General features: G+C 36.1%; 1 protein-coding gene and 1 long non-coding RNA gene across 5 annotated transcripts; both read left to right on the top strand.

Annotated features, from left to right (window-relative positions):
* The first annotated feature begins 225 nt into the window (after positions 1–225).
* Positions 226–3773, top strand: LOC114319649 (uncharacterized). Its single transcript, XM_082894957.1, has 4 exons — positions 226–271; positions 2246–2973; positions 3099–3355; positions 3701–3773. The coding sequence occupies exons 1-4, from the start codon at positions 226–228 to the stop codon at positions 3771–3773; spliced, it is 1104 nt and encodes a 367-aa protein (XP_082751083.1).
* A 7058-nt stretch (positions 3774–10831) lies between these two features.
* Positions 10832–21297, top strand: LOC114287225 (uncharacterized). Of its 4 annotated transcripts, XR_014343758.1 has the most exons (9): positions 10832–12715; positions 15537–15660; positions 16575–16625; positions 16854–16926; positions 18465–18537; positions 18867–19026; positions 19120–19155; positions 19671–19845; positions 20712–21107. It is a non-coding gene; the product is annotated as an uncharacterized LOC114287225 (long non-coding RNA). The 4 variants fall into 4 exon arrangements; XR_014343759.1 differs by lacking the exon at positions 20712–21107 and adding an exon at positions 21114–21297 and having other exon boundaries at positions 18465–19026; XR_014343757.1 differs by having other exon boundaries at positions 18465–19026.
* The last annotated feature ends 1715 nt before the right edge of the window (positions 21298–23012 follow it).

Raw genomic sequence — 23012 nt, 5'->3', positions numbered from 1 at the left:
AAAAAAATGAGTAAATAAATTTAATTTTTTTCTTACTTTTCAGAACATCCAAAATGATCCAAAATCAAGTTTTCTTACTTTTCAGAACGATCCAAAATGATCCAACATGGAAACACTTCAAATAATTTTTCAGTTTCTAGTATCCAGGTTTCAACTTTCAGTGGCTCAATAACACCTAGAAAAGTCAGAGGTTTCATCTTGTTAAATTTCTGAGTCAACCCGATAATGTCATTAATTATCAGTTCCACTTGCACTGAAGAAGGCGAAAGAGGTAGTTGTTGTCTCTGTTGTTATCTCATGGACTCGGTTAAAGCTTCTAACATTCTTTCCATTCTGCCATCAAAGGATTCAATTACATCATCACTTCTTGTTCTCTCCATTTGCTATAGGTAAATAGAGCACTAATAAACATAGGCAAATAGCTCGTTTATAGTTTTGACAATGCTCAATTTCATTTCATGTCTAATTGTTTCAGACATGTCGTATAATTTCACATACACTAACACATGCTGATGTAATGCCCCTAATTCTGTCTAGGACATCTAGTAGCTTATATGGACTCATGTGTACGGTATAACTCGTGCTCTGATACCACTCTATCACGACCCAAACCCGCTACTATAGGTATGACCGGTCAGTAATCCTAAGATTACCAAAGGCCACTTTAATAGATTTACAAAATTAGGGGTTGGCGGAAGCAAATATCATAATTATTCTGTCCATAGAGGTGTGCAGACATATATTCATGAAAAGAGTAATAAATTATTTTAATTAATAGTCCATAGCAATTTCGTACGTAAGAAGGGAAAAAAAAAATTGGCACGTTGATGGGTAAGCATGTATTTTGTAATACCAAATAATTGGTACGGATGGCCCGATAGATTCACATGGATAACTATCCAAAATGTAGTCCATACATTTAACCACCAACTTCAATTTAATTATCTCTAATTTTTGGCCATTATAAATTATCTGTGTAATAATTTTTTTGTTTTTGTATGTGTAAGAAAAAAAAGGAGTAAATAAATTTAATTTTTTTTTTACTTTTCAGAACAATCCAAAATGATCCAAAATCAGTTTGTTGTTTTAATTTTATAAGAAAGCCTCTATGCCCTCTACAAAATGGACGAGGGTTACTAGTTCACATAGGAAATAACTTTGTCATTAAGGTCCGTAATGGCACAAGTTGGAGCAAATCAAATTAACTTATATTTTCCATAAATCTGAACAATTACATCACCAGGTTAAAAAAATCTCTCTCAATGTTTGCACCCTGTATTTTATATTGTCCAAATCAATCGCGTCACCCTCTACTAAATATCTCGCAACCTATTTTATTTTTCGCCACTAATTCGAAAGAATTAAGACAACAACTATACTTCTTGTTATGTGTTTTTTAGATGAAGACAATAGAGCAATGACAACAAAGAACATTCACGTTGAAAAGATAAGAGTCTTCACATACGAAGTAAATGAGACACAATATATAACTCCACGTATAGATGAAATCTCAGCTGTTCTGTTATACGAATAAAAATAAGTGAACAAAATGAGAAAATAAACAGTAATAATCAAGTTGAGACAGAAATATATAGTTGACAAAATACAAATTGAATTAATGTTTCACCTCTACAGTTCCTTCAACCCTGGAAAATATAAATTGATAAAAAATTAGAGGGTTGCTTTTATTTGTGGCTTCTGCAAATTTTAATGTTTATTTTACAAGTACAATTCGATATATGTATATTGTTGATATTTTAATATTTATTGTTTCATTGAAGCAAGTATATGGCAACTGTTCCAATTATCTTTTACTGGGGGGGAAACATAATTCGGGATCCCGATGAAGGTGTGTCATATGATGCTGAGCCGAAAGGGATATATATGGTGCAACTTGGCACCACACTTGGCAATTTGGAGGAGATGTTTATGTCCAAGGTCGCAAGTTACGGGGAAACAGTCCGATTGATCTTCAAATGTAGATATCCTTATCGCCAGTGGCAAGCAACCAGCAAATACAAAATATTACCGATAAATGACGATGAGGCGTTGAACACCGTTTTAAGTATCGGTGGAAATTTCGAACCACCAAATTGTTTGGAAGTGTACATTCAGAAAGAGGTTGTACAGAATCTTCCGAATGTAACACAGATGGAATCGCATCCGTTCACTACATTGCTGACACATGGGGTTGACACGACAGCATTTCAGTCTCCTATGTATGAATCAAATGAATGTTATGCAGCTGGCTACACACAACAGACATTTCATGGCCATGGTGGAGAATCAAGTTCACATGGTGGATACGAGACTGAATTTCACAATAACACCCAAGATGTGCCCACTTATAGCCATCATACGACTCCAGTTGAAGTTGCTGGTAATATGGCTGAAACGGTTAATTTTGTGCAGTTTGCTGACAGTGACATGTACGGTCCTGATGTCGCCCTAGACAATGATGAGAATGAAATGTGTGATGAAGAAAATTTATTGGGCGGATCAGATGATGATGATGATGAAGAAGATGATGTCGACGCTCCCGTTGATATTCAGAATGCCCCCATTCCACCTAGACCTGAAATCCCTTTCTTTGAAAACATTCACATGGGTGGTGATTTTGACATTAGTAACCGCGATGTCGTTCCCCGTAACCGAATCTGGAATGCTGAAAATCCAGAGTTGGACAAAGGGATGGTTTTCGTTGATAAGAAGCAACTCGTACATGCTGTGAAATTGTACCATGCAACAAATAATCGAGAGTACAAAGTCGTAACCTCCAAGCGAGACGTTTGGGTGTGTGCTTGCAAGCACGACTGTAGATGGTGGTTGCGTGCATCTCTTAGTAAGAGACATGGGCTTTTTGAAATAAAGCAGTATAGGGGTCCTCACCATTGTTTATACCCACGAACGAACAGGGACCACACAAATATTAGCTCCAGTTACATTGCTTCTCATCTTTTGGGACAAGTTGCGGTGAGTATACAAAATAAATGTTTACATTTATATACACATTGTTTATTTAAAGTGTTCACACCAAAATTGTGTCTTTAAAGTGTTCACACCAAAATAATCTGACTCATAGGTATTGTTGTATGCAGAACGAACCTGATATGCCCATTAAGAATGTCATCGAAGACATAAAAAAATCCATGAACTATACTATACATTACAAGAAGGCGTGGCATGCAAGGGCAAAGGCAATTCGAATGGTATTCGGAGATTGGGATGAATCATATATGATGTTGCCTAAATTCATGTATGCATTACAAACATCTAATCCTGGTACCATCGTGCAATGGAAGCATAGATATACTGGAAATACAACCATTATGCCCGTCTTCCACTTTGTTTTTTGGTCTTTCAAACCCGTCATCGATGGATTCAGACATTGTAGGCCTGTTATAACCATAGATGGTACATTCTTATACGGGAAATACACTGGTGTGTTGCTTGTAGCAACGATTGTCACTGCCAATGGCAAATTACTACCGCTTGCATTTGCTGTTGTCGACAAGGAGAGTTTGGAGTCTTGGTCGTTCTTCATTTCAAATATCAAGGAACATATTGTCATGGACCGACAGGGAGTGACTTTGATATCCGATCGAGCTGAGAGTATTTTAGCTGCTGTGAGGCGGCATTGGTTGAATCCCTCGCTCCAATTTGTTGGATATCATCGGCACTGCCTTCGACATGTTTGTAGTAACTTTAACACTACGTTCAGAAATAAGGAGCTGAAACAACTTCTATGGAAAGCAGGAAGTGCTCATCAATGACGAAAGTGTAATGGTTACTTACAACAAATACAGGCTATTGACCAAGAAGCCATCACTTGGGTTTACAAGATGAATCCTGAGGAGTGGGCCCTTTCGTATGACGGTGGACATCGCTGGGGGGTATTGACTAGCAATGATGCAGAGTGCTTCAATAGCGTCTTGAAAGGTGCAAGGAACTTACCTATCTCAGCTATGGTAGAATTTACATTTCGGCGGCTTGTAAAATATTTTGACGAGATGGGAGCCCAAGCTGAACTAGATGTACGAAATGAGTTCCAATACCCTAGACAGATGCAAAAAACTATTGAGGATGGCATCGCAAGGGCAAATACTTTCAAGTTGATATCATATGACAGGTTAGTTTGTAATATAAATGAAATTATTGTTATTATGTTGTCAATTTAACTACACCTAAAAACATGAACTTCATTAGTTTCTACTATAATTTTTTTATAGGCCACGCCGCGTGTTTGAGGTGCAAATATCTTTTCGCCATGGACGAGGTTGCAATACACAAATTGTGCGGATGAATCAACCCACGTGCAGTTGTGGGAAATATGAGATACGACACTATCCATGTTCTCATATGCTCGCTGTAATGTCTGAATGCGGTGACAATCCATTCGAGTACGTTGATCCAGTATATAGGCTTCCTGTATACATGAGGGTTTGGGAAACTAAATTCAATCCAATACCGCATCAAGATTATTGGGCTGATCCGCAGTGGACTTTAATGCCTAATGTACTGCGTCTGCGACAAGTGAAACGGGGTCGTGCATCTATGTCTCGTATTCCGAATGAGATGGATATATCAGATAGGCGTTTGACCGCTCGTTGCAGTGAGTGCCAGCAGACAGGTCATGACAGGCGAACATGTCCGGCGCGACTTGGTCGATGAAGACTATGTAATACTTGCATATTGTAATAGATCTTTTTGTAATTCTTTATTTGTAATAGATCATTTTCTTTTCTTTTGTAATTCATTATTTGTAAACGGGGTCATACATGTAATAGAACATTTTTTATTTGTAATAGATCATTTCTGTTGTTTAATTCTTTATATATTGTAATTGTTTTATTTGCTTGACGAAATTTACAACTATCATAGTTTTTATTCTCTACTTCATTCAAAATGTTTATTACAGAATTTTGTGAATTACAAATTTGTAATTTACATGTACGTAATTTACAAATTGTTTACTTTATTGCAAAACAAAAATTACAAAATCAATAATGAAGTTGTCGAATATGCCATAAATGTAACGAATTTTGTCAAATATGTCAAAATCAATAATGACGTTATGTCAAATATGCCAAAATCAATAATGAAGTTTTGAAAAAAAAATGATCATTCCATTTTGTTTGTAAATATTGACATACAAAAACAATCCACATGTTATTGGTCATTATTAAGCTTATGTAACTGATATCGTAAAATGACTTTGTAAAAGATTTTTATATTAGTCCGAAGCATAGATAACGATAGGTTATGTTGAATTGCTTATCATATTTAATGGGCACATAATATGCAAAATTTTGATTTTAGTTAATTGCTTCCATGTTAATGGCACACAAATTTATACTTTTAAAATAATCGACCACATTTATTTTTCAAGTCGTCATGTACATAATAATTTCAGCTTAATTGATATAGTTAAATTACATGCTCACCAATACAGTTTTTCAAAATGTATTTGTTTTTCAACTGTACAGGCTTCATGGCACATCTACCTGATGAGGTCCCCCTTTTGAGTCATCCACATCGGGCTGACAGTATATGGGAGGACCCGGTATGCAATAACGTTTGTTGGACTTTACGCGTACAATGAAAATACACTGCATTTTGTTTTTCATTTCCTTGATAATGCTATAATTTAAAATACTCATTCTGTTATGCAGGACCAGTCACGCACCGTGGTGGCATGCCGACGGGGAGATTCCGGCCTGTGGGATCGTCCATTGGACCATAGAGTCTTGCAGTGTCTACTACGCGCGGGATTCTATGGTGTATATCGTATAGGCCATATCAGACTGGACCACCCACTCATTACTGCTCTCGTCGAGAGATGGCGCACAGAGACTCATACATTTCATTTCCCGACCGGTGAGGCCACCGTCACATTGCAGGACGTATCTGTCCTATACGGTCTACGGATTGATGGGCGAGCAGTTACTGGACTTGACCCATCATTGACGACGGAGCAGTGGATAGCGCTATGTGCTGAGCTATTGGGAGTAGCACCTACACCTGCAGACTTACAGGCAGGTAGAGTGCGGGTGAGGTGGCTATCGGAGCATTTTCAGGGCGATTTTCCAGATGATGCTGCAGATGAGTTAGTACAGCAGCATGCGCGAGCATATATTCTGTGGCTTATTGGGGGGGTACTTCTCCCTGATAAGTCACAGAACTTGCTCAAGCTGATGTATTTGCCACTGTTGAGAGACATTGACGTCATCGGCCAGTACAGTTGGGGCGCCGCGGCTTTGGCATGCTTGTATAGGATGTTATGTCGAGCCACTCAGGTGGGTGTGACTCAGATCGGAGGACCCCTTGTCTTGCTACAGGTTAGTAAGAATTTTATTACATGTCAATTCATATTGTATGGCATATATCAGTATTGTAATTGCGTTCAAACTATTGCAGATTTGGGCGTGGGAGAGATTGATTCGCATTGCCCCGGCTAGGCAGCAACTAGTTGCTCCTGGTGAGGTTCCCATCGGGCAGGGAGACATGCAGATGCCGGCCGGACCTCGAGGTAGCCGATGGAGGGTTGACATGAGCCACGAGGTCGTATCGACCCACGTAGTGGTCGTGTATAGAGACCAGCTTGACCGGATGATAGACGGCGAGGTATTAAATTTAAATACCTAAATTTTAATTGTCATATGGACTGTATACGTTTATGACCGATTTTTAATAGACTTGTCATCATTGTAGTTTATCTGGCAGCCTTATGCTGATGTCCTCCACACGCTCCCAGACTACTGCCGCCTAGGTAAGGATATATGGATGGCGAGAGTACCACTCATTTGTTATGACGTGGTTGAGTGGCATCTCCCTGATCGTGTCCTCCGACAGTTTGGTCGGGTCCAGGCCGTGCCGGATCGGTGTGACACCGAGTGGCGGTTGCATGCGACGGATAGACGTGGCCGAGCCAGCACTGACTGGAGTCAGCATCATATGCGATACATACAGTTGTGGGATGCCCGTCGCGACACTATTGTACAGGCTGACTGGAGCGATGGGGTCCTCCCCTCTCCTGACCCTTACATGTTGTGGTATCGGCGACATACACACCTACTTGTCGGTAATTCGAGCCACCTGTCCGAGGCCGGATATCAGGGAGTTGGGCCTTCTCTCGAGTCATTGGTGAGTAGCGTACTATATCTCCGATAATTGTTAACTATAGCCTAATATAGCCTAATATATCTATTTTTTTCAGTCAACTATAGCCTAATATATCTATTTTCAGTCAACTATAGCCTAATATATCTATTTTTTTTACAGGTGGTTCGAGTTGGGAGGTCATATCACTTGGCTGAGGACGCTATTTTCAGACGTGATGGACAGCTTGGTCTGCAGGCCCTTGTAGAGATCAGAGAGTTATTGTACGAGGGGATCCAGCATGCCCATCGGGTAGATCGTCTGCATTTTGGGGACTACGGTGTACACACTGCAGCAGCTGCTCCAGACACATCAGTCTTGTCCACGTCAGTGCCTTCCAGTTCAGCGCCAGCCACAGCAGGTCCTTCGACTTCAGTCACCCCACCACATGATACCCCATACATTTCTCCATATTCCCCACACGTACATCTTACCCAGCATGCTGACCCTGACCCTGATTGGTCACCGCCCCGCTTCATACATGATGTTATTACCCCACCCACCCAGTTACATCCTACTTTTCTGGGGAGTACTTCGACCGCCCCTCGATTCATGCATGATGTTGCTACCCCACCCACCCAGTTACCACCTGCTTTTATGGGGACTACTTCGACCGCGCCCAGGAGTACACATGATGCAGTTCTCACTGACATCTCACACATTGATGATGAGGGCCATATTGAGCCCCCCCCAGAGCGCGAGGGAGAGGTTATGGTCGTGGGGGACGTCGCGGCCGAGGTCGGGGTGCGGGCAGAGGCAGAGGTCGTGGTCCAGCTGCAGATCGTGATACAGTTGCACCAGACGAGGGAGTGGGAGTTTCACAGCTCACAGCAGTATATGATCTACAGGCACAGGCAGGATCAGGGGCATCAGATGCAGGAGAGGGGGGGTCACACTCACACTCACAGGCTCCACAGGCAGTCAGTGGAGGGCAGCATGCAGGGGAGAGAGTGCCAAATATTCAGAGAGTCTACCGTAGGAGACCGAGGAGGGAGATCCACGGTCGGGGTTGTGGGACTGGGGGCAGGTTAGGGCATTAGCGGTTGCGATATGGACTATATAGGTTTTTTTTTTTCTTTTTTTTGTTTGTATGTGTCAAACTTGTACAGCTGATGTAAGTGTCATACTTATTTATTCGCAATTATCATTTCACAATTTTTTATTCTTATTTATATTGATGAATCACACAAATCTGTTTCACATCTCTACCCCTCTCTCATTATCCGTAATTTAGGAGAACATAAATTAAAACCCCGTTTGGTTTGAACAAAACGTGTAAAGAAGCTATAAAAAATATGTTTGTTCAAGGCTAAAAATAATTGAAATATCTCGCTTTATTGATAAGTCATGGATAAGCATTACAAATTGCATGCATTACAGAAATGCCCTGGGCGTTCATCCAAACAATTTCATTCATTATCATCATCATCTGACATCTCAATATCAGATTCATACATAACATCCATGCTCCAGGCGTAGTACTGGTGTGCATCATCCATTAACCCATCTTCGGCACGCTCATTTGCGGTCTTCACACTACTACAAAAATAGTTAAAGATCACACTTTGACAAAAAAAAAGATCTCACTTTTATTGGAAGTGTGATAAAAAAAATTAGATTGATATTTTAATCACACTTAATTTGATTGAGTGTGATAATATTTATTTTTTATGTCACTTTTCAATTAAGTGTGATTATATATATATATTTTTAATCACACCTTCTAATTAAAGTGTGATTATATATACACTACTACTTTTTAATCACACTTTTTAAACAAGTGTGATTATATATATATTTTTTAATCACACATTCCAATTAAAGTGTGATTATTTATATATTTTTTAATCACACCTTCTAATTAAAGTGTGATTATATATATACTACTACTCTTTAATCACACTTTTTAAATATGTGTGATTATATAGATATTTTTTAATCACACATTCTAATTAAAGTGTGATTATTTATATATTTTTTAATCACACCTTCTAATTAAAGTGTGATTATATATACACTACTACTTTTTAATCACACTTTTTAAATAGGTGTGATTATATAGATATTTTTTAACCACACATTCTAATTAAAGTGTGATTATTTATATATTTTTTAATCACACCTTCTAATTAAAGTGTGATTATATATACACTACTACTTTTTAATCACACTTTTTAAATAGGTGTGATTATATAGATATTTTTTAACCACACATTCTAATTAAAGTGTGATTATTTATATATTTTTTAATCACACCTTCTAATTAAAGTGTGATTATATATATACTACTACTTTTTAATCACACTTTTTAAATAAGTGTGATTATATATATATTTTTTAATCACACATTTTAATTAAAGTGTGATTATATATACATTACTACTTTTTAATCACACTCCCTAAATAGGTGTGATTGTATAAAATATTTCAATTTGATTTTTATATAAAATATACAATTCCCAAATCCGCGCCTCTATTCTACCCATGAATGATAGAGATGACTCACTACTAGAAAATGAGGCTTTAGACACGGAACTTTTTCACCAATTTTTTCATCTTTCTATCTCTCTGTCTCTGTCTCTCTTCTCTCTCTCTCTCTCACTCATCTCTGTCTGTCTGTCTGTCTCTCTCTCTCTCTTTCTCTCTATCTATCTCTCTCATCTCTCTCTGTCTCTCTTCTCTATCTCTCTCGCTCATCTCTCTCTGTCTCTCTCTCGTTTATCTCTTTTCGCTATTTTTTTCTCTCCCCCTCTCTTTGTCTATATCTTTTCACCTATTTTTTCATCTTTCTCTCTCTCTTCTCTTTCTCTCTCTCACTCATCACTCTTTTCTTTCTGTCTATCTCTCTCTCTCTGTGTCTCTCACTCATCTATCTCTTCTCTCATCTCTTTTCTCTCTCTGTCTCTTTCGTTCATCTCTCTTCTCTCTATCTCTCTCATATTTCTCTGTCTCTCTCGCTCATCTCTCTTCTCTCTATGTCTCTCTTGCTCATCTCTCTTTTCTCTATCTCTCTCTCGTTCATCTCTCTTCTCTCTCTATCTTTTTTCTGTCTCTCACTCTCTATCTTTTTGTCCCTCTCTCTCTTCTCTTTCTCTCTCTCTTTCTCTCCCACTATGTTCGCGTTGCTCACTCTTTCCCTTCTGTCTTCTCTATTTACTGAGCTCCCTCTCGATTTATCTATCCATTACAAGAAAATGCACTTTTAGCGACCACTTTGTCTCTCTCTTGCTCATCACTCTGTCTTTGTCTCTCTCTCTCTCTTTCTCTCCTCTATTTGTCTCTCACTCATTTTTCTCTCTCTCACCACCCATCTCCTTTACCACCTTCACCACTACTGCAAACGCCATTCCACTACCACCATTACTACCACTGTTGCCACTTCACCTCTACGACTACCATTGCTACTACCATTGCCACCACTACCACTACTGCCACTATTACTACCATTACCTCTTATTCACCCTTGCCACTTCATCTACTCTACTACTACTACAACTTCACCACTAATCTCCTTCGCCGCCACCACCACCACCACCACCACCACCACCATCATCTCTTATCCACCACCTTCACCACTACTGCCACTACTACTACCATTACCTCTTATTCACCCTTGCCACTTCATCTACTCTACCACTACTACAACTTCACCATTAATCTCCATCGCCGCTACCACCACCACCACCATCATCTCTTATCCACCACCTTCACCACTACTGCCACTTTCTATCCTCTACAAAAAAAAAAAAAAAAATCATTAATTACAAAAAAATATATATTTTAACAAAAAATATTTTTTTTTGACGACGGCAACTCCCGTCGCAAAAAAAAAAAGAAAGAAAGTTAAACGACATTATTTTGTTATTTAAATTTCATTTCTGACAAAATTTTTTTTTTTATTCCCACCTGTTTTTGTTTTCCATTCCCGTTCTATTCTCTCTCTCTATCTCTTCTATCCGTCTCTCACTCATCTCTCTCTCTCTCACCACCCATCTCCTCTACCACCTTCACCACTACTGCAAACGTTATTCCACCACCACCACTACTTCCACTGTCGCCACTTCACCTCTACGACTACGATTACTACTACCATCGCCACCACTCCACTACTGCCGCTACTATACTACCATTACCTCTCCTTCACCCTTTCCACTCCATCTACACTACAACTACCACAACTTCACCACTAATATTTTTCACCATCACCACCACCACCACCATCATCTCTTATCCACCACCTCCACCACTAATGTCGCTACCTTTCCTCTACCACAAAAAATTAGTTCATGATTTTTACTAACCAAAAAAAATAGGCCGTAGAAAAATATTTTTCATTGACCACAGAAAATAAACTTTTATTTTAGTGAAAAATATTTTTCATTAAAATATTACCACTACTTCTGCCAAATAAAAAATAATAATAATATCTATATTTCTATCATTTGATTTTCATACATACTTTTTGATTTTTTTCTTTTTAATCTCTATCATTTGATTTTCATACATAGACTTTCTGATTGATTTGTAATCGATCTGTGCTTCTCTCTTATTTTACTTTTAGACCCTTGTGTTTGTATATTTGTTTTTGATGCAAGATTGTTTCTTCTTTTTTTTTTGAAAATTTTCACTTCTCTGTTTGTTTGCTGAGAAAACCGAGCATTAGAACCAAATATAATTAAAAAATAGCTTGATTAGTTGTTGATTTTTTAAATATTTTAAATATTTTTTTAATTGATTAAAATATTAAAAAAATTCACTAAAAATAAAAAAATACTAATTAAAAACTCAAAAAAATAATTTTCAAAAATTGAAACAAATTTTTAATACAAAATCTATTCTGACTCGTTCAGACCCGCCCATTTGTCACGTTTGAAAAAAAAAAAAAAAAAAACAAACAAACAAATTATTCCAAAATTTCCCCCAAAATTTCCCCCCAAATTATTCCAAAATTCCCCCCAAAATTTCCCTCATTTTTCTTCTTCTCAGTCGCGCTCATCTCTCTCTGTCTCTCCCTCAATCGTTTTGTATTTTTTTTCCCTTTGAATTTCAGCCTCTTTTTCTCTCTCTCATTTGTTGCATAACCCTAACCCAACCCGTCTTTGAGAGAGATGCAGAGACGAAACGACATGGAGATGAAGGCGATGTGACTCCGGTAGACGACTCCAGCAGACGACTCCGGCAGCTAGGCGAGGGGAGGCGACATCGAGGCAAGGGAAGGCGGCGACCGACGAGGTCCCTTTCTTCGATATCGCACGAATCGGCTGATTTGAACAACAATAAAGTGGAGAACAATGGTGGAGAGATAACAGGGAGCGATGTTCGTGGTGGCGAGGGAGTTATGAATTGGCAGAGTGCTAGGCTCAAATCTGAAATTCTGGCGCATCCGCTTTACGAGCAGTTGTTATCGGCTCATGTTGCGTGCTTGCGTATCGCAACACCGGTGGATCAGTTGCCGAGGATTGACGCTCAGCTCGCTCAATCGCAGCACGTGGTGGGGAAGTATTCGGGTCTCGGCCATGGTAGCATTGGCGATGATAAGGAGCTCGATCAATTCATGGTAAGTAATTAAGCTTCTTGTGCTCTGTTTTATCTATATTTTCTCTGATAATTGTTTGAATTTTGTTTGTTTGTATTATTCTTTTTGCTGTGGATGGTATTAATTAGGTGATATGTGTATGCTATTTATGAAACTGAAGATGAGTTTATTATGGGTCTTGTTTCTGATTGTTTTGTCATCCAATTTTGTCTCTATGCTGTCAAAAATCAGAACATAACAATTCATCAGGGCGAAAATTTTCCTTGCTATAGATTATTTTTTTAAATCAATTTTGATCAATATCCTCTTGACAAGTAAATATTATAGGGAAAATATTGGTTATTTTTGTTCTTTCTGTACTTGTTGCGTTCGTATGGATCTGCATTGTAATGTGAAGAGTGGCTGGAACAAGGGCATCAAACGTTTTGCTCATAAAATTAAGTTATTTTAGGAACTTATAGTATTGTTATACTAAATATAGGATGAGAGGTCTTGATTAGTTGTCTTTGCTCTTAAATTAAGTTCTTGGTAGGAACTTTAAAGTATTGTTTTACTAAATTATATGAGAGGTCTTGATTTGCAGTGATAGACAATTACTTATTGGAGCTGAGACCATTGATATGAAATAATGGCCAATATTGCTGATTATTCATTGAGTGTTACTCATGATTGAGAAGCTTTGAACTGCAGTTTTGAGAAAATATTTACTGAATTTGGATTACATGGGGGCGATATTAATTTTACCATTTATATAAAACGCATCTAAATAAAGTTTTAAGAGTGTAATGCATTCACAAAATTAAAAGATGTAGAAAGTGATGATGATGTGACTCAAAGCCAAGATCATTTTCAATGAATCTGAAAGTTGAAGCAACAATTTCATTAAATATTTTTTACTGTCAAAGATGATCAGCATATGCTACTAGATGATTCTGTTGCTTTAAAGTCATTTCCAAGTAAAGTCGTTTCCAAGATAACCAAACACATTATTGTCTCTCTGCGTCGCATCTTAATTGGACATTTCAAACTGTAGACCTATTAACAATGAGAATAAAGGCATTTTAATAATGATTAGGTTAGGTGTACGACGAGTATGTGGAAAAACATGAACTCATTGATTAACTCCAATTTTAGGGTTTTAGTTTCCTTAAGAAGGTAGTACAACTAAATGCATTAGTTAACTATTTTGTGTTGTTGAATTAAAACTGCTTCAATTCTTAGGCTCTTGTGGATGAATTTGAGTTTTCTCTATTGGAAATTCTACAAGAGCTTGAATTGGTTCCCACATCTAGAGAACTTGGATTGAATGGTAGTAAAATTTTCTTAATGCTATACATTTTGGATTTTTAGTTAATTAATTAATTTATTTCTCCGAGGTTTGAGTGCTTTAATTGAGAGTCATGAAAGGTGTTTCGTCACTGACAAGAGTCTACACTTGTACATCAGCTATATTTTGTAAACATAGCGGCATACATCCTGCAACCCTGTCAATTAAATGGAAAGAGGTTAAAGAACTTGAAAGCAGAATTTCCTGATAATAATAAGGTTTCTCATTTTTTGTACCTATAAATTTGTAGGAAGAAACTTTCCTAGAGATAAAACTACTATTCTGCATGGGTGGATGAATTTTATATGGATATATTTCATATGAATAACTCATGGATGTGGTAGTAGAAGAGTTCTTCTATTTTTCCCTGTGGTAGTTTTGCACTAAATAGTATTTTATGATAAATCCCCAGCAGAGGAAAATTGGATTGTGTGCACAAAGGATTGAATCTGCTCTCAATTTCAAACTATATACTAGAACAGTAATGAGTGATCTTTATTGATCTCAATGATATGGAAACTTCCAAGGTTACAATTTCAGGAATGACAGAGTCATAACTTTCATCTTCTGCAAGGTATTAAACTGGTGTATTATGATTGAAACTTGTTTAGAAGTGATAATCTTGCCTTAAAGATGGATAGTGATGGTATGCAAAATGAGAACATAATTTGGAATCTAATGTGCCTTGTTAAGGAGTTGTTTTAGTTCTTTCAATTATCCGATTTCACTTTTTTTGAATGCCAAAGTCAGTATTTGGTGGTAGATGATTAAGAACTTGAGTCTTACAGATCACTTGGTGTTCTCAAGCTCTATGGTGCTCATGTTTTTGTCATGACATTAGAGCCATATAATATTTTCTCATTCTGCCTAATCACAAATCTGTCATATAAATCCACAAAAGCAGTTCCTGAAACCTGAATATAAACAGAACTTTATGCAGACTACTATATTATGTTTAGGTTCTTAATTGAATTTTTGGGAGCTAAATATAATGAATTGCGTGGAATTACAGTTCTTCATTCCACTGGGTTTTGCTTATGTACTGTTTGAACATATGATTCCTCTTCCCTTCAGAACTGGTCAATGAATAAATAAAAAAAAAAGAGAAGTTTATTCTCATTTTTTTCAGTACACATGAGATTGAATACTAAAATTTGGTCAGAAAGAATTTATGCACCCATTTCTCTGGAAATAAATCTAGTTCTCCGGTGTTTTACAGTTAAGTTGCCTAAATCTACTTCTCATGACCTTACATTTTTCTTTAGTTTGTTGATATGAATTAAGAATGGTACATATCACCTTCCTTGGTAGGTAGGTAGTGATATTTTGCTTTTGAGGAAGAAGAAAACTTCAAAACAAAGAACAGGACTACTGGGAAGGTTTCTAATTTGTTTTTCCAAATCCAAAGAATTCTCTGGACTCTCAGAGCATAGCCCTTTACTAGGTTGAATGAGTTTATTGCTTGTCATCCACCACCATTGGCATCTTGACTAAATCCAATAATTTGCCCTAAAGCCCAAGGCCTCATGAAATCATTGGAAATGCAAGCTCTTGGTGAAGGTTAGTATCTCTATTGTAGCAGACAATGGATCACAGGCGTCCAGTACCGGACAATTGGAAATGCAAGCTCTTGGTGAAGGTTAGTATCTCCTACTGTTTAAATGTTTTATTTATTATGATTATTATTATTCTATGCTTTGAGCATATGCATAAATATCGGGTGTTTGTAAGGGTGATGGTGAGTCACTCCTAATCTTTTCCATGGTCAAACACATTATTAAATAATTTTCATGTTCACTTCTTAATATATTCCATACATGTAGCAAGAATCAAAGAGAGTTGGATTGCTTCTGGTAGAGCAGGAGTAATAATGTTCTTTTCAATATCATTTTAACATCAACTTACATTGGATTGCTTCTGGTAGAGCAGGAGTAATAATGTTCTTTTCAATATCATTTTAACATCAATGTTCTTTTCATGTAGCAAGAATCAAAGGGAGTTGGATTGCTTCTGCTAGCAGTCTGAATTTGTTGTAAACAGTAGACTAGGAAGGCTAATCAAGATTTGCATTGTGGATAGGAAAGAAGGAATTGACAATGATTGGTGGCAATGAAGATAATGATTGTTAATTTGTTATGATGACATTTGAATTATAAGTCTATTTTCTTTTTGATCACCTCTTAGCCAAGTCTTTATTCATGTGTACATTCTCTTTGCTTCTCTTCCTGGAATACTCTTTATAGGTTGCAGTTATGTCGTTGGATAGCATAGAAAGTATTGAATGTTGTCATCCAATTTGATTTTGTCAATGGCTTCTCTACAATCAAAATGTGCATTTAAATTAATGAATAATGCTCAGCAACTGTTGAGCAGGGGAGTGTATTCTAGAGACCAATTTTTAGAGATAAATTCAGTTAATGATATTTTGGCTCATACTCCAATGAGGCCACATTCTAAATGCTATATATATGTACTAAGATAGGCATGCATATTAAATGGACTCATGTTCAGACCTTGAAGTCCTCTCTTGATGAGCAAACTCTGGAATTGCAGGTTAAATATCAATTGGAGCTGAGGTCATCTCTCATGTTCAGTTATTTTATGGTATAGTTTGATATGTCAATTGTTTCATCTATATATTACCCTTTTGGTACTAACTTAAGTTCATATGGATGCTGAGCATTGGCATTGTTTAGTTCATTTTATATGGGTGCTACACATGATTGCAATCCTTTATTTTTATTTTGGTTTTGTTTTGTTCTCTCCAGCATGACATATATATATATATATATAAGAGACCTGAAGACATTTTTTTTATCTATGCTATTTCAGGGAAAAGTTCGGGCTTCCAGATATCCTAAAATCCAAACATGAGGAAAATGAAGCCTACATATCTGAATTAGAGGTTAGGTTCTTGATCTGATAATTATTAATTATTGCATCAAGGTTATTATTTGTACCACCATTGCTCACTGTTTATTTAAGTTCCCAAACTGCTTTTACTTGCTTTCATATAGCATGCATTTGAGACCTCCTTGATTTTGTAGGTGATTATTTATTTGTTTATATAGAAGTTAGCGATTTTATGGAAGTTTGATTAAATCGACTATTTGTTTAGTGTTGGTAACTTAATTCTCATTTGTTCCCCTCTTATGTGTCTATATACACACATATATGTATGAATATTAGCATTTTTGAGTTCTATGTTGATGTGTAATAATAATGCAACCTTTGAAGTGCTGATGCTTATGATGGGTTCTCACTAGAGGACTTTGTTCAAATATGTTTACTGTATGTGTTTCATTTTCAAAGATCAAAGATAATGGGTACAAAGTTCTACCCATCAACTATAAATATAGAGTAGTTGCACTCCAATTCAACTCCTACATACTTATCAAGTTATCACTCAATATCAAAGCAGTTAAGTCTTTCCTATGGGCTAGGCCTAGGATGAGATTTGGGTGAAAACAATTAATAGACTTTCAATGAGCAGAATGTATACGATGGGAACCTTTTTTATGTACAGAAATTAATGTGATATGTCATGCCATAATTGAGATTAATTAAATTGAGGACATTAATTAAGACCTTTTACATACTTTTTTATGTATACGATGGGAACCTTTTAAATAAATATTTCCTTTACAAAATTTTCCATTGATAATTTTATAGTATTGCAAAATGTTATATTTCTTTCCTCAAATTATTTAGGCCATATGTATTATTTGAGCTTCCTATAAAATCCTAATATTTGCACCTTTCAAGCACAAATGCTCCCACACCCTCTGACTTCTCCGGGTGAACATACTTACTCCCTCTTCATGCTTTCAAAAGATGAGAAAAAATTGAGCGTGGAACCATTTTTTGGTCCTTTAAATCTTGCATCAGAAACTTCAATCTTTTTATTCATATCATCATGTTTCCATTCCAGAAAATTTCTGCTGAACTGTGCATGTACTGAATCTTCTAGTATGGCTTACCTTTTATTGTGCATTTGCATGCTTTGGCCTATATTTCAATTATTTCATTATGTATGAATATTTCAATTATTTCAATTCAAATACGTCTCTGATACATGTGTGAGTTCCTTTGAACCAGCTATTTATTCGTGAGTCTCTGGTATGCACTTGAATGACAGAACAACAGGTTATGCATTTATGCAGTTTGCTTACCCGTATGGCAAGTATAAGCAACAAGCTTTCATGGTGACAAATAGAACAACATTTGTTACGAGAATAATATTTTAAATATGCGTTTGAATGAATTCATATATAATGACAAGTCCCACTCAATTTTGCCTTTTAACTGTTGACAGAATGGGTGTTCTCTTCTTTTTTTAATTAGATAATATGATGAGGAATGTTGGACTGAATTTCTGGGCAGCCCCGTTTCTCTCAATCTGAGCCCTAATTTCAATGTCATCTTGTGAATTAATTTGAGCAGGGTTTTTAATAACAATGAACTCAGTGGCAAGATTCCTTCAACCAAAAGGACTACTGCAGACTTTGGAGATATTGTGAGTATCTCTATCACATAGCCAATTAAAATCATAATAAGATGCTAGCTGTGAATACCCATTAAATTTTTTGAATTGAGTATACAGTGTTGGCAATGGATTTTCCTGGATATGTACGAATGTATTTCTATTTACCCACTTGCTAGCTGCTTCATTTTTGCAATATTTTCAGCCATTGATTCAGCTGTTTCTTGAGATGCTCAAAGTTTGAAATATGTATTATTCATATGTATTATTCATTCTTTGAAACATGGCGAAACGATGCAACATGTAGTACTCAATTTCTTAGAATTCTACTTCCTGATTGATTGCTACTTTCCATTAAAAAGACAACATTGGAGTGATGAGCTGATAGTCTCTTGCAAGAACTGAACTGTCAAGGGTTGCCCCACTCGTTGACAGTTCTAAGGGAGGATCAGCATGATGTGTGTGGCTGTTTTGGGCCAGTCACCACTGCCCTTTCATTATTCTCTTCATCCTTCATGTTTGGTAAGCTTGTTGAACATTTACTTCCTAGTATATAACATAAGGTTTTGCTAGCAGTCCTTCAATTAACCCCGCATTTGTTTCTCTTCTTTACAGAGCTTGCTGAAGAGGCAAATAGGCTTGTGAACTAAGGTTGTCTCTTCTCTTTTTTTGTGCTATCTTCTTGTTGCACACTGTAGTATTAAAGCAGCTGGATAGACACAGTGTTGTCTTCATTTTGGTTGCATTCATTGTATAAACTAACAAATCACAGCAGCATTATATGATTACTCTTCAATACCCTTGAAGTTTATATTTGATGTAACAGGCATGAGTTAAAGACAAACCTTCTATAATCATGTTGTGTAGTCATAACATATGAGTTAATTTAAAGGTTTGAACTGTTAGATGGTTAGGTTTCCTGATCAGGCACTTTGGTAATACCAATTTGAAAATGGCATTTTCAAAAAAGGTTCCAGATATGACTATTTATCTTGTTTAACCAATTTGTCCTTGTTTATTCATGCATGAACTTCATTTTAGGCACAATTTGTAAAAATACTAAGATGTCTAGCCATATTTAATGATGCTGATACATAGACATTTCTCCATGTTATATCACTTATCTCTAACTACTTTAAAGGCTAACATGACTTTGATTTCTGCAGTGGAAGCTCTTGGTGAAATAGTTGAACAACTGGGTAAAAAAGGCTGGAATTTCAATTTGAAACATTATGACAAAAACTTGAACTGGCAAACACCAATAGTGGACTCCTCCCTTATGTATGACTGTACTGTCAATTGCACCTGCCTTTCTGATGATGAATGTCACATCAGTGCCATGTATGTTCCTTTTTATGTTTTTAAATATACTTATTATTCAACTCAATTTTTTGCTTAAAATGTTATTTATGATTTTTTTATTTTATTTACTTTTAAATTAGGAGGCAATGATGTTTGAATACTAGCCTATGCTCTGTATGTTAAACTTATTAATGCCAGTTGAAAGTCCAAATTCTGTTTTGTATAGATGAAAAAAAGAGTAATGTGCTGAGAAAACCCTGGTATTGTTCTGTCACTTCTTATTTACACGACGCAACCGGTTGCCATGAACATCTATTCATATATTGCTAATTACTAGGGTTGTTGGGAAAATTAAGGTTGTATTTTGATGTCCCATAGAAAGGGAACGACTGCCAACAGTACTCATAGTAATTTCGAAGTGGAAATCTGATATTTTGAGTATGCAAAGTGACAAGAATAAATGGCAGCCAATCAACAAATGAAATTCAAAATAACGAATATTGTCATGTACTAAAAGAACATAAATATGATCACTTTCAAGATAAATGAGCGAATTTTCTGTTCTTCATTAGGTGACCTCATTTTAGTAACAGTTGATTGAACTTTCACTTCTCATACCATAAAATGTTTGGTAGGTGCGTTCGAATTCAGTTCAGAAATGTTAAATGTCCAACACACCAGAGGCACCAATACACATCTATAATTAGGCATGTAAATCTGCAGGATGTATGTACTCTAATTACTTGGAGTTTTTCATGTTTTGTGCTTTTAATTATTTGTTGTTATACATTGTTGGTTTTTGAAAAATTGAATTCTGTAATTATTTATTTTCATGGAGATGACTCTCTTAGGTAATATATTGTATACAAATCTCTAATTCAAGGATGAATAAATAATGAGTGCAGCTAGAAATTTCAGGATGCAGTCAAGATTAGAAAGATTGAAGTAGATTCAAACAAAAACCACCATGCCCATGGTTTGCGATGATGATTTCAATTGGTATCCTTGTAATTGCATTGCTTCTTGGGCATATAATCAACGCAACAGTGAATCGAATAGCCAAAGTAATGATTTATTTTGGCTTCTACAAGGGTATCAATATCTTTTGTAGCTTTATACTATTTGTGTGGAGAATCAAAATAATTATGTCATTTTTGGTGGCTGTGGGGAAAGGATTGGGACAGTTTAACAACTGGATAAATTACATTATTTTTGGTGTGATCTAAATGTAAGTTTATAAATTAATTAGTAAGTTTATTCATATGCTTCTGACGGTTTTTAAATTAATTTGTTTTTTTATTTTTCAGGTCAGAAATTTCTTGGAGAGATGCAAAATATGGTCAAAGAATTCAAGAACTTACTTTTTTCTAGTTTTTTATTTTTTATTTTTTAATGTATGTAATCACAGTTAATTTTTTTTTATTAATTTCTTTGTATATACTTTTAAACATTTAACTTTCATTTATGAAATATATGATATTATTTCATTCAATATATGGTTGTGATTCAAAATATAGTATATAGTGTGTATTACATTATTCAAATGTGCGTGCAAAAATAATATTGATTATTCTTTAAATATGTCAATTTTTTTTTTATCACAGGTTTTATTAGTTATTAATCACACTTAAAAGGTGTGATCTAAATGTTTTTAATCACACTTAAAAGGTGTGATCTAAAGTTTTTAATCACACTTAAAAGGTGTGAACTAAAGTTTTTAATCACACTTAAAAGGTGTGATCTAAATGTTTTTAATCACACTTAAAAGGTGTGATCTAAAGTTTTTAATCACACTTAAAAGGTGTGAACTAAAGTTTTTAATCACACTTAAAAGGTGTGATCTAAATGTTTTTAATCACACTTAAAAGGTGTGATCTAAATATTTTTAATCACACTTAAAAGGTGTGATTTAAAGTTTTTAATCACACTTAAAAGGTGTGAACTAAAGTTTTTAATCACACTTAAAAAGTGTGATCTAAATATTTTTAATCACACTTAAAAGGTGTGATCTAAATGTTTTTAATCACACTTAAAAGATGTGATGAAAGCATTTTTTAATGACACTTAAAAAGTGTGATTAAAAATGGTCATTTTTAATCACACTCCTAAAGACCACACTTTAATAAAACTTAAAAGGTGTGATTAAAAAACATACATCACACCAAAAAAGTGTGATCTTTATCTATATTTGTAGTAGTGTCATTAGTTCGGACCTCTGCAAACGTTGGGTCATGCGATTAACCTCGTCGTGGATACGATGCAATGCCCTTTGCAACAACTGTGGAGTGTCAGTTGGCATACGCATGGCTAACCGGCGAGGAAATTTAAGATTAACTTCACGGTATAGCTCAACGAGAACGTTTGCTCGAGTTTTGCGAAATTCCCACTCAGCTCTCATGGTATTGACGGTGGCACGTGAGTAACGCAAATTTGGATTTAATGGGTATTGAAATTCATCTCCATCTGCAACCCAATAGCGACCCATTGCTGAATATAGATCAACCACCGTATATGTCATGATCATATCGGTAGAAATAGCTGTAAAACTTTTGTTGTGGTATGCTACGATATTTATACCATATACACACATGGTAGCTGTGTGTATGCAATTTCCTGTTCGATCACATGCATGCCACTGACCTTATCCAGTGCATACGGCTGTCAGGACTCGACTTTGTGCAGTCATGAACGAATCAACGGCCTGTAGCATCGGCTATTGTGCCGCAGATGCAGCGATGCCTGTGACTTTGTGCATAATTGCAATGGGCACAGTACGTAGGAGGTATGTGACTTTGTGCAGCGATGCAGGGATGCATCTGACTTTGTGCAGTGATACAGTGATGCGTGTGACTTTGTGCATCACTGCATCACTGCATGTGACTTTGTGCAGTGATGCAATGTTGCATGTCACTTTATGCAGTGATGCAGTAATGCATGTGACTTTCTTACTTTGCCATGCTTGTATACGTTGTGACTTTTTTCTTGACATTACGTGATGCATGTGACTTCTGCAGTGCAACTTACATGCTTTGTTTTTTCCGCACATTTCAGAATTTATCTAAGTCACATTATTATGACTGTGAAAAGAAGCAGAAATGCTATTATGTTGGTAAAAAAATATGATGGACGATTGTGTAATGACAATAAAAATCGGATGACTGTGAAGTTCATTAACTGAAAATAAGATAAAATATAGGCACCAACGT

This window comes from Camellia sinensis, chromosome 11, assembly GCF_055761805.1.
Source record: "Camellia sinensis isolate YWXY chromosome 11, ASM5576180v1, whole genome shotgun sequence".
In the NCBI taxonomy this organism is placed as follows: Eukaryota; Viridiplantae; Streptophyta; class Magnoliopsida; order Ericales; family Theaceae; genus Camellia; species Camellia sinensis.
Note: the sequence above shows the minus strand (reverse complement) of the source record. Positions and strands in the feature narration are given on the sequence as shown.

Excerpts from the sequence above, each read along its gene's own strand:
- LOC114319649 (XM_082894957.1), top strand. The coding sequence starts at position 226 with ATGTCATTAATTATCAGTTCCACTTGCACTGAAGAAGGCGAAAGAG. Across the intron at positions 272-2,245 it reads CACTGAAGAAGGCGAAAGAG|CTGGCTACACACAACAGACA; the intron begins GTAGTTGTTGTC and ends AATGTTATGCAG. Across the intron at positions 2,974-3,098 it reads ATCTTTTGGGACAAGTTGCG|AACGAACCTGATATGCCCAT; the intron begins GTGAGTATACAA and ends TGTTGTATGCAG.